Raw genomic sequence first — 12,996 nt, 5'->3', positions numbered from 1 at the left:
CGTCATCACAACACCACGTGACGTCATCACAACACCACGTGACGTCATCACAACACCACGTGACGCTATTACAATTTGGCAGTTCCAAACTGCAATGCAATATAAAAATAGGGTAAAACACACGTTAACTTTTACTCCATCTGTTTACCATGTTTCCATTTAGCGTCAAAGAAGTCCTGAAAGTTAACGACGCTAGCAAAACACACAGCTACACTTTGGTGGTCTCGGTGATACGAACCACTGTTTTTAAGTTCCTGAGAGAATGTTAGTTAAACACTGGGCTGTTTCAGTAAACACAAAACCACGTGACGTCATCAAAATACCACGTGACATCATCACAGCATCACGTGACGTCCTTACAACACCACGTGACGTCATTAAAACATCACGTGACTTCATTAAATATTACGTGACGTCATAACAACACCACGTGACTTCATCAAATATTACGTGACGTCATTACAACAAGACGTCATAACAACACCACATGACGTTATCACAATACCACGTGACGTCATTAAAACACCACGTGACGTCATCACAACACCACGTGACGTCATTGCAACACCACGTGACGTCATCACAACACCACGTGACGTCACCACTTACTATTAGCACGTGACTGGGTATCAAATTCTCCAGGAGCCAGTAAGCCTGGTCTCGTAGCTTCCTGTGCAGCTCCTGATCTCGCTCAGCGTCAATACTCGAGCTGAAGTTGAGCCTGCGGGTTTAGTAACTGTGAAGCAGTAAAGAGCGGTGTGTGTAGTGTAGTAGTAATGAGTTTGTTATCTCTATTTGTAGATTACACTATTTCTATTGCAGTGGAGCCAATTGGAATGCCACAGGGGGCTCGGTGATCTATTCCTTCACCTGTTCATACTACCTACTTTTAGAACACTTATTATGAGACGTACAGGCAACGTTACGCCACTAGAACACTTATTATCAGGCGTACAGGCAACGTTACGCCACTAGAACACTTATTATCAGGCGTATAACAGGCAACGTTACGCCACTGTTTATCAGCTCTTAATCCTATCACAGAAGAATGTGCCTATAATTATATGGGTTAGGTCGAATAAGAATGAGCGGCGCATGAGGCCCCTAATTCAAGTGAAACCAAGCAACAAGGTAATGTGAAATATGGTCTTAAACTTTTAAACTTTAACAAGATGAACAAAATATTTGGGCAACAAGGACCAATTTTTAAACAGAATTTCTGTGGGTTTTCATGTTTATAGCTCACAAATTGCTATCAAGAAATCAGTCAAGTTAATGATGAGGGTTTTCCTCAAATTACATGTTTAGCTTATTATCATACCTTATTCGCAGTTCGAATGTTCGGATGACCATACAGACCAGCTTTAAGAAGAGAAACAATGATATCGGGATATCCCATATCTGGTACCCGCTAACTTCTTCTGTTAAAATAAATAATAATCAGTTATCAGTTAGACAATCAATTGGTGATTTCTTTCAAACCATCAATAAATTATTTTATAATTTATTTTAGAAATTGAGACTTCTGGACTCACCAACAATCAAATTAAAATGTTCAACCTTTTCGTTGACATAATATGGATTTAATCGTGTTTGTTAACAGTGGTAGCAACATTAAAATTCGTTAACCACAGAAAGAGCTCCCACTTAAGTAGAAAATAAATAAAAAGGAGGAGGAAGGAGGCGTGTACCTTTTGATTGTTTAGTATTGTAGCAAGATATAAAGGGTTGTGAAATACAGACAACAGCAGAAAGGCAGGCTGCTACTGCCAGCAGTAACGCTATCTTCATCAGACCTAGAATCTGAGGGAGGTTAGATTGAGAAATAGACAAATAAAAGATTGTTACACATATACCTGCCCAACAAATAAACCTCCCCACAGCTGTTATTTATATATATATTCTGGGTATTCTTATTTACATATATATTCTTGCCTAATTGATAAAATGTTTGAGGCGTGGCTATTCTGTTGGAGAAGGTATCTGATTTATTTACTGATGATTGATAAACTGTTATTGTTAACCACGTGTTATAGTTAACCACGTGTTATTGTTAACCACGTGTTATAGTTAACCACGTGTTATAGTTAACCACGTGTTGTTGTTAACCACGTGTTATAGTTAACCACGTGTTATAGTTAACCACGTGTTATAGTTAACCACGTGTTATAGTTAACCACGTGTTATTGTTAACCACGTGTTATAGTTAACCACGTGTTCTAGTTAACCACGTGTTATTGTTAACCACGTGTTATAGTTAACCACGTGTTATAGTTAACCACGTGTTATAGTTAACCACGTGTTATAGTTAACCACGTGTTATTGTTAACCACGTGTTATTGTTAACCACGTGTTCTAACACAGACCTGTAAGAAGTTGATGCCATGGAAAAGGGCTGCCAGATAAAGACAAATCAGAATATCAACATCTCCACAGTCTAAATTAGAGGATACCACTACACGGAGAGAGATCACCAAGAAAGGGAGCAATAACAGACCTGAAACAGTGGTTAGTAACGTCGACACAACAATTCGTTTTATCGAGTTTAGTTCAAATCATCTGTAATTTGTAAAACCTGCATAACTCTGTTAAGTATTCATGACGTCATAAAATCACCATATGACGTCACTTACCTGCGCTGATGATATTCCTTGGAATCCAAGGTACGCTGGGACGAGTAGTGCAGGATATTTTCCGTAACTTTTTGAGGTATACGAGGAGGGATAAGAGAAGGAGACATTCCAGAACAAGTGAGGAGATGAACCCTGCCAACCTGGATCAGGGAGAGTAGTATTACCTACTACTACTACTACTACTACTACTACTACTACTACTACTACTACTACTACTACTACTACTACTACTACTACTACTACTACTACTACTACTACTACTACTACTACTACTACTACTACTACTACTACTACTACTACTACTACTACTACTACTACTACTACTACTACTACTACTACTACTACTACTACTACTACTACTACTACTACTACTACTACTACTACGTTACTACTATTTGTTATAACAAATATGATATTATTAATGCTTTTCAATTTTCATACAAGTTACAACAAAGTCTTCATGTTATGAATCCTGGGTTTGGACATGATATTATTATGTAATCACTATGGTATTATTATTATTATACTATGGTATGATGATACAATTGCACCCACTTACCATATCTTATTGAGTGGTAAAGACAGGAGTATAACAGCCCCACAGCATGTTATACACATCAGTGAAATGAGCACGTCCGTTATGAAGCCCATCCCTGGAGTCTGATAATAAAATTAGTGTCACAATATCACGTGACGTCATCATGATATCACGTGACGTCATCATGATATCACGTGACGTCATCATGATATCACGTGAGTTTATGAAGAATGTGAAGTGTATTCTTAGGGAACACCAAACATATCAGAAATCCTCTGTGAGCTAAAACTAGGGTTTCTCTCGTTTTTATCTGGCAAATGAAATTACTTAAGTCATTTTATAACCACAAACTTATATTATGGAATATTCAAAATTGTGGTACATCAGTCTCAAAATAAAGGGGGCCAAAAGTTAGGAAACATATGTTGGATCTTATAACATAGACATGTTTCATATTTGGGACGTGTAACTTTGCAGATGTTGTAACTATCACGTTACCTTGTTAGCCCCCTCCGGATTCCCTTCAGTGCACTTCAACACGGTAGCCTGTCTGTAGAGCGCTTCCTTCTTGTTGTCATGGAACTGGAGAGTCAGCACGCTGAGGTTGTCGCGCGCACTGAACGCACTGCGCGACTTAGTGTGTTCTATTTGGGACATTACCTCTGTGTCCGTTACCTGGGGTGTACTTATGTTATGAACAAGATATAGATAGAAATGTAAGATGTCCTACATCAAACTAGGATGTGGTACACACAGTGTGCAGTGGTGAATGTTTAGAAGTTAGTGTTTAGTGAGTGTTTAGTGAGTGTTTAGTTAGTGTTTAGTGAGTGTTTAGTGAGTGTTTAGTAAGTGTTTAGTAAGTGTTTAGTGAGTGTTTAGTGAGTGTTTAGAAGTGAGTTTTTAGTGAGTGTTTAGTGAGTGTTTAGTGAGTGTTTAGTGAGTGTTTAGTGAGTGTTTAGTGAGTGTTTAGTGAGTGTTTAGTGAGTGTTTAGTGAGTGTTTAGTGAGTGTTTAGTGAGTGTTTATTGAGTGTTTAGTGAGTGTTTAGTGAGTTTTTAGTGAGTGTTTAGTGAGTATTTAGTGAGTGTTTAGTGAGTGTTTAGTGAGTGTTTAGTGAGTGTTTAGAAGTGAGTGTTAAGTGAGTGTTTAGTGAGTGTTTAGTGAGTGTTTAGTAAGTGTTTATTGAGTGTTTAGTGAGTATATATTAAGTGTTTAGTGAGTGTTTAGTGAGTGTTTAGTGAGTTTTTAGTGAGTGTTTAGTGAGTGTTTAGTGAGTGTTTAGTGAGTGTTTATTGAGCTTTTAGTGAGTATTTAGTGAGTATTTAGTGAGTATTTAGTGAGTATTTAGTGAGTGTTTAGTGAGTGTTTAGTGAGTATTTAGTGAGTGTTTAGTGAGTGTTTAGTGAGTGTTTAGTGAGTGTTTAGTGAGTGTTTAGTGAGTGTTTATTGAGTGTTTAGTGAGTGTTTAGTGAGTGTTTAGTGAGTTTTTAGTGAGTGTTTACTGTTTAGTGAGTGTTCAGAAGTGTGTGTGTTTAGTGAGTGTTTAGTGAATGTTTAGAAGTGAGTGTTTACCTTTCTGTCAGTACAAATAGCCTCACTGAAGCTAGTCCTCCCCTTTTGGAAGGAGCTCTTAGATTGTAGTGTTTCCTGTTTGTCGTCCGGGGACTTGAGATCGTATGACGTCACTGTAACATAAAGAGGTTTGTGACGTCACTGTGACACAAAGACCAGGCGATGCTACATATCACAGATGCGGTCCACTTAGGATGATTATACAATTAGGATAAAGTTAAAGTGTTTTGTCTGTTATAATAGCAAGCAGTGACTCGTTTTGTAAATATAAGCAGCTAAGCTAAGCAGCATATTACACATGCAATTGGCATCTGACACTCCATAAATAGTATAAAAACTTTAGCTTTTCATTCGCCTAGCTAATAAAAATCGCACAAAATTACACAGCATCAAACACAAGCTCACAACTAACACATGCTCACAACTCGTTAGCAAATAACATTTAATGGTGACAGAATCCAGCGGCGAATACAACATTTTATATTAATTCTTGTTCATTACTGCAGCAAGATAAGACTACTCCAACACAGGCAAATACAGCCCCCCCCTGCAAGTACAGCCCCCCTGCAAGTACAGCCCCCCTGCAAGTACAGCCCCCCTACAAGTACAGCCCCCCCCCCTACAAGTACAGCCCCCCCTACAAGTACAGCCCCCCCTACAAGTACAGCCCCCCCTACAAGTACAGCCCCCCCTGCAAGTACAGCCCCCCCCCCCCCCTACAAGTACAGCCCCCCCTACAAGTACAGCCCCCCTGCAAGTACAGCCCCCCCCTGCAAGTACAGCCCCCCTGCAAGTACAGCCCCCCTACAAGTACAGCCCCCCCCCCCCCCTGCAAGTACAGCCCCCCTACAAGTACAGCCCCCCTGCAAGTACAGCCCCCCTACAAGTACAGCCCCCCTGCAAGTACAGCCCCCCTACAAGTACAGCCCCCCTACAAGTACAGCCCCCCTGCAAGTACAGCCCCCCTGCAAGTACAGCCCCCCTACAAGTACAGCCCCCCTACAAGTACAGCCCCCCCTACAAGTACAGCCCCCCTGCAAGTACAGCCCCCCTACAAGTACAGCCCCCCCTACAAGTACAGCCCCCCTGCAAGTACAGCCCCCCTACAAGTACAGCCCCCCTGCAAGTACAGCCCCCCCTGCAAGTACAGCCCCCCTACAAGTACAGCCCCCCTGCAAGTACAGCCCCCCTACAAGTACAGCCCCCCTACAAGTACAGCCCCCCTGCAAGTACAGCCCCCCTGCAAGTACAGCCCCCCTACAAGTACAGCCCCCCTACAAGTACAGCCCCCCCTACAAGTACAGCCCCCCTGCAAGTACAGCCCCCCTACAAGTACAGCCCCCCCTACAAGTACAGCCCCCCTGCAAGTACAGCCCCCCTACAAGTACAGCCCCCCCTACAAGTACAGCCCCCCCTACAAGTACAGCCCCTTCCCCTGCAAGTACAGCCCCTTCCCCTGCAAGTAAAGCCCACTGCAAGTACAACCCCTTCCCGCTGCAAGTACAGCCCCAACCCCCCTGCAAGTACAGCCCCAACCCCCCTGCAAGTACAGCCCCAACCCCACTGCAAGTACAGCCCCAACCCCCCTGCAAGTACATCCCCAACCCCCCTGCAAGTACAGCCCCAACCCCCCTGCAAGTACAGCCCCAACCCCCCTGCAAGTAAAGCCCCAACCCCCCTGCAAGTAAAGCCCCAACCCCCCTGCAAGTACAGCCCCAACCCCCCTGCAAGTACAGCCCCAACCCCCCTGCAAGTACAGCCCCAACCCCACTGCAAGTACAGCCCCAACCCCCCTGCAAGTACATCCCCTTCCCCCTGCAAGTACAGCCCCAACCCCCTGCAAGTACAGCCCCAACCCCCCTGCAAGTAAAGCCCCAACCCCCCTGCAAGTACAGCCCCAACCCCCCTGCAAGTACAGCCCCAACCCCCCTGCAAGTAAAGCCCCAACCCCCCTGCAAGTACAGCCCCAACCCCCCTGCAAGTACAGCCCCAACCCCCCTGCAAGTAAAGCCCCAACCCCCCTGCAAGTAAAGCCCCAACCCCCCTGCAAGTACAGCCCCAACCCCCCTGCAAGTACAGCCCCAACCCCCCTGCAAGTACAGCCCCAACCCCACTGCAAGTACAGCCCAAACCCCCCCCCCCCCCCCTGCAACTACATTATAAACCTTGCTCCCCAACAAGGGCCATGCCCTCCTCTTTCATGTGCTCTGTCTCCGCTATGTCCGCTTTTGGTTCCTCCTTTACAGGAATGTCGGGTATTTCCGTTATTTTCTGAATTTCTGGCCGGCTGACCAAACTTTTAATCCGAGGTCGGATAAGACTCAAACTCTTTCCATATAGAGATAAAGGAATAACCTCGCTTTTAGAGCGCTTGTAGGTTTGTGGTGCGGGAGGCCCCTTTCTTAGGGCTGAAATTAGTAAGTAACAGAAAAACATGCTCTATACGCTAACGGTACAAAGTACTATAATTATTAAATAATTATAAGATTATCGCATGTTAAATAGCATGTTTACAACATAATAAAGGAAATTAATTTAACATTGTATCATAACTAAGTGCTTCTACATTTCAACAAATCGCCCATTACATAAACAGCCCATCATCGCTAATGCAGTTACACTGGTAAACATTGATTAGCAGGAATGGAGGAGGAACACCTAGATAAATACACAGGTAAACAAAATATCACGTGACGTCATCATGATATCACGTGACGTCATCATTATACTACTACTACTAGATAAACTCACAAGAGAAGGATTTGAGGCGAGAGAAATGCTCGTCGAAGGATTTGAGACTGCTGTGTCCTTCGCTGCTAGAGTAAAACCGGAGTTTAAAAGCACTCCGAGACTTTCCTTTGCGAGACGTGGGGTTAACCTGTGGATAAAGCCACGTTGAAAAGAAAATAATTTTCACTCACTAAATTTTGTGATGTTGTTTATATGAATAGAGCGTCTCTCAAATATCTAAAACAATGTTATCAAATATGCCTTTTAATCACGTAACGTCACACTCTTCCTCACGCGACGTCACACTCTCTCTCACGTGACGTCACACTCCCCGTCACGCGACGTCACACTCTCTCCCTCAAGCGACGTCACACTCTCTCTCACGCGAAGTCACACTCTCCCTCACGCGACGTCACACTCTCTCAAGCGACGTCATACTCTCCCTCACGCGACGTCACACTCTCTCTCACGCGACGTCACATTCTCCCTCACGCTATGACACACTCTCTCTCTCACGCGACGTCACACTCTCTCTCTCTAACGCGACGTCACACTCTCCCTCAAATGACGTCACACTCTCCCTCACACGACGTCACACTCTCCCTCACGCGACGTCACACTCTCCCTCACGCGACGTCACACTCTCTCACGCGACGTCACACACTCTCTCATTCGCGTGACGTCACACCTACCTTGGAATTAAGAGCGTCCTGTGTTCCTATGACGAAGTAAGTTCTTACTCCTTCCATATTGGGACACCTTGTGTACGCCAGTCCATCAGTCACAACAAACCTTGCCACGGTAATTATTTTAGTAATTATTTAAAAATCTATTGGATAATAATTTAGAAATCAATTAATTAATTAATCAGCAATTAATTAGTTAATTGGTCGAACTCTATGGCACTCTATGCTCGTTGTTATGTCACTCCCTTGTCTGTGAGAGTCTCTAAGTTTCGATGGAGAATGTTAGGACATATCTTAAGAGGACAGGAAGACTCACCAGCATACACCTCTATGTTATTTGCTATAAATTCTGATATTTTTATGGAAGGGAGACGGGGTAGACCATGTTTAAACTTATTAGATGTTATTAGAAAAGACTTGACTAGTAGAAATCTTGATATTAGACTTAAGAATTTGACTGATTTCGAAGACCTTAGATTTTTAGCTTTAGATAGGGAGGAGTGGAAGAAGTTAGAAGATGGTTGATGTTTTTTGTTTTCTTTTTTATGCGTTTTGATATCTATAAGGTGCCTAGGATGCTCTTTTAAAGAGATATTTCGTACTTTGAAAGATTTACTACTACTACTAATTGGTCGAACACCCGACGGCGGTGTGAGAAAAACATCCCCCTAACATTTTACTCGCAGCTCATATAAAGTGTAAAACTATTAGTGTCCAGCGTTTTATCTATTAAAATGTGCGGTCTACAGGCCTGTAACAAATTAGATCACATATTTGTAGTTATATACGCATATTGTTACTATACAATGTGGACTGTAGTCACAATATGAAACAACACAGATTTGTGAAACACAATATCTAGTTTATTGAAGTATTAAGATATAATACAAGATGTTTATCTTGTATGTAGGGTCTAGTTAGTCCTATAGAGGGTTACGTAGCATGTTGTTATGGTTACATAGCAGGACTCCACAAGTCAATGTTAATGAACCCTGCCAATGTCAGATCATTGTTAAGCTATCTTTATAAAGTAGCAATATCTCAGTGAACAAGACAGTGTATAAATATACAGTGTACTATAATATATATTATATATATATGATATATGTTATAGAACACTGTAAATATATCTGTCTAAGTTTTGTGGTAAACCTCTGACAGTGCCATTAGAGGTGCTAGATGGTTGTAGCACTCTAGCACATGTCAAACAGTGCAGCAATACAATCAGTAATAAGTAGTACTAGTAGTAGTACTAGTAGTAGTACTAGTAGTAGTAGTAGTAGTAGTACTAGTAGTAGTACTAGTAGTAGTACTAGTAGTAGTACTAGTAGTAGTACTAGTAGTAGTACTAGTAGTAGTACTAGTAGTAGTACTAGTAGTAGTACTAGTAGTAGTACTAGTAGTAGTAGTAGTAGTAATAATAACACACAATAAGAAGCCAATGAAACTGAAAAGGAGCCTGTGTTCCCTACGCAGTGGTCCCTATACTCTGCTGCACAAGTAGAGCTACACAAGTAGAGCTACACAAGGAGAGCTCCACAAGTAGAGCTACACAAGTAGAGCTACACAAGTAGAGCTACACAAGTAGAGCTACACAAGTAGAGCTACACAAGTAGAGCTACACAAGTAGAGCTGCACAAGTAGAGCTACACAAGTAGAGCTGCACAAGTAGAGCTGCACAAGTAGAGCTACACAAGTAGAGCTACACAAGTAGAGCTACACAAGTAGAGCTACACAAGTAGAGCTGCACAAGTAGAGCTACACAAGTAGAGCTACACAAGTAGAGCTACACAAGTAGAGCTACACAAGTAGAGCTACACAAGTAGAGCTACACAAGTAGAGCTACACAAGTAGAGCTGCACAAGTAGAGCTACACAAGAAGAGCTACACAAGTAGAGCTACACAAGTAGAGCTGCACAAGTAGAGCTGCACAAGTACAGCTACACAAGTAGAGCTGCACAAGTACAGCTACACAAGTAGAGCTACACAAGTAGAGCTGCACAAGTAGAGCTGCACAAGTAGAGCTGCACAAGTAGAGCTGCACAAGTAGAGCTGCACAAGTAGAGCTACACAAGTAGAGCTGCACAAGTAGAGCTGCACAAGTAGAGCTGCACAAGTAGAGCTGCACAAGTAGAGCTGCACAAGTAGAGCTACACAAGTAGAGCTACACAAGTAGAGCTGAGCTACACAACTAGAGCTACACAAGTAGAGCTACACAAGTAGAGCTACACAAGAAGAGCTACACAAGTAGAGCTGCACAAGTAGAGCTGCACAAGTAGAGCTACACAAGTAGAGCTGCACAAGTAGAGCTGCACAAGTAGAGCTGCACAAGTAGAGCTACACAAGTAGAGCTACACAAGTAGAGCTACACAAGTAGAGCTACACAAGTAGAGCTGCACAAGTAGAGCTACACAAGTAGAGCTACACAAGTAGAGCTACACAAGTAGAGCTACACAAGTAGAGCTACACAAGTAGAGCTACACAAGTAGAGCTACACAAGTAGAGCTGCACAAGTAGAGCTACACAAGAAGAGCTACACAAGTAGAGCTACACAAGTAGAGCTGCACAAGTAGAGCTGCACAAGTACAGCTACACAAGTAGAGCTGCACAAGTACAGCTACACAAGTAGAGCTACACAAGTAGAGCTGCACAAGTAGAGCTGCACAAGTAGAGCTGCACAAGTAGAGCTGCACAAGTAGAGCTGCACAAGTAGAGCTACACAAGTAGAGCTGCACAAGTAGAGCTGCACAAGTAGAGCTGCACAAGTAGAGCTGCACAAGTAGAGCTGCACAAGTAGAGCTACACAAGTAGAGCTACACAAGTAGAGCTGAGCTACACAACTAGAGCTACACAAGTAGAGCTACACAAGTAGAGCTACACAAGAAGAGCTACACAAGTAGAGCTGCACAAGTAGAGCTGCACAAGTAGAGCTACACAAGTAGAGCTGCACAAGTAGAGCTGCACAAGTAGAGCTGCACAAGTAGAGCTACACAAGTAGAGCTACACAAGTAGAGCTACACAAGTAGAGCTGAGCTACACAAGTAGAGCTACACAAGTAGAGCTACACAAGTAGAGCTACACAAGTAGAGCTACACAAGTAGAGCTACACAAGTAGAGCTGCACAAGTAGAGCTGCACAAGTAGAGCTACACAAGTAGAGCTGCACAAGTAGAGCTGCACAAGTAGAGCTGCACAAGTAGAGCTACACAAGTAGAGCTGCACAAGTAGAGCTACACAAGTAGAGCTACACAAGTAGAGCTACACAAGTAGAGCTCCACAAGTAGAGCTACACAAGTAGAGCTGCACAAGTAGAGCTGCACAAGTAGAGCTACACAAGTAGAGCTACACAAGTAGAGCTACACAAGTAGAGCTACACAAGTAGAGCTACACAAGTAGAGCTACACAAGTAGAGCTACACAAGTAGAGCTACACAAGTAGAGCTGCACAAGTAGAGCTGCACAAGTAGAGCTGCACAAGTAGAGCTGCACAAGTAGAGCTGCACAAGTAGAGCTGCACAAGTAGAGCTGCACAAGTAGAGCTGCACAAGTAGAGCTGCACAAGTAGAGCTGCACAAGTAGAGCTGCACAAGTAGAGCTGCACAAGTAGAGCTGCACAAGTAGAGCTGCACAAGTAGAGCTGCACAAGTAGAGCTGCACAAGTAGAGCTGCACAAGTAGAGCTGCACAAGTAGAGCTGCACAAGTAGAGCTGCACAAGTAGAGCTGCACAAGTAGAGCTGCACAAGTAGAGCTACACAGTACACAAGTAGATAACATTTAATTGCAAGCATGTGACTCACTTGTCCTTAATCAGCTGATAAGTGGCATCACTGATGTGTACTTTGCCGGGTAGTCCACAAGATTCCATCTCGTTAGCTTTTAGCACGTCATGTGACCAAACATCGAACCTGCAGTGAGACACACTAAACTCACTGATATCACGTGACATCATTTTATCTGGATACTTATTGTAACCGGCTAATTACACTGTTACAGAAGCCGAACAATTACAATTAGGCTAGAGATGGTTAATGGAGTGTATTTCATACTTTCTCCGCTGTCCGAGGAGAAACTACACAAATGTGTAATGTTGCAACCGAGGACAGAATCTTTAGTTCACTCCCTAAACTAGGCGTGGCTATTGTTATCTCTCGGATAGAAGATTATAACTTTATAACAAACCGTCAGACGACATTACGTAATGTCACAATTTTCTAATTTAACGGTGTCGTGTATGGTCATCACAACACCACGTGACGTGCTCACAACACCACGTGACGTCATCACAACACCACGTGACGTCATCACAACACCACGTGACGTCATCACAACACCACATAACCTCATCACAACACCACGTGACGTCACTATCCCTCACCTGAATCTCTTAATGCCCACCACACCGCACAGTACAGATCCTGTGTGTATCCCCACTCTTATTGATACGTCTAGATTAGTCTCGCTGTTTACATCCTCTATTGAGCCTAACATCTTCAGACCTGACACAGAGATTATTTAAAGTTACAGTTTTATCATTGATCACTTCACTTAAAGCTTTGTTAACTTGTAACTGAATAATTTTAGAAGTGTTATGACATGTTCACTGTTCAGTCCCTAACACTTGTGCTAGTTGCTATGCATGTAGGTGGTTACAAGCATACTGTTTTACTGGCACAATAAGCGCTACTTTACTCTAACAATATATAAATAAGTTTGTTAGGTCTGGACCAACACAACACAATATTGTCTGGTATATTGTTAGAAAAGAGGAAGGTTTGAAATTGTATCCCCTTAACAGACATGTGTCAACAGACTTACAAATTCAATTAATTGTAATTACTG

The 12,996-nt window shown here is 42.9% G+C and overlaps 1 protein-coding gene across 1 annotated transcript in view; it reads right to left on the bottom strand.

The window, feature by feature from the left end:
- The window catches only part of LOC134821680 (adenylate cyclase type 9-like), a 37,472-nt gene that overhangs the window by 12,620 nt on the left and 11,856 nt on the right, over positions 1–12,996 (bottom strand). Inside the window, exons 11-24 of the mRNA XM_063832385.1 lie at positions 12,533–12,653; positions 11,955–12,062; positions 8,165–8,264; positions 7,494–7,620; positions 6,908–7,150; positions 4,743–4,855; positions 3,670–3,846; positions 3,193–3,293; positions 2,634–2,773; positions 2,367–2,497; positions 1,692–1,803; positions 1,322–1,421; positions 610–721; positions 149–254 (exon numbers count right to left, since the gene is read on the bottom strand). Of these exons, the coding sequence (XP_063688455.1) occupies positions 149–254; positions 610–721; positions 1,322–1,421; positions 1,692–1,803; positions 2,367–2,497; positions 2,634–2,773; positions 3,193–3,293; positions 3,670–3,846; positions 4,743–4,855; positions 6,908–7,150; positions 7,494–7,620; positions 8,165–8,264; positions 11,955–12,062; positions 12,533–12,653 (1,791 nt within the window). The remainder of the gene's footprint in view (positions 1–148; positions 255–609; positions 722–1,321; positions 1,422–1,691; positions 1,804–2,366; positions 2,498–2,633; positions 2,774–3,192; positions 3,294–3,669; positions 3,847–4,742; positions 4,856–6,907; positions 7,151–7,493; positions 7,621–8,164; positions 8,265–11,954; positions 12,063–12,532; positions 12,654–12,996) is intronic.

Source organism: Bolinopsis microptera, chromosome 10, assembly GCF_026151205.1.
Source record: "Bolinopsis microptera isolate Bmic1 chromosome 10, MBARI_Bmic_1.0, whole genome shotgun sequence".
NCBI lineage: Eukaryota > Metazoa > Ctenophora > Tentaculata > Lobata > Bolinopsidae > Bolinopsis > Bolinopsis microptera.
The sequence above is the reverse complement of the archived record's forward strand: the minus strand, read 5'-3'. Positions and strand labels throughout refer to the sequence as shown.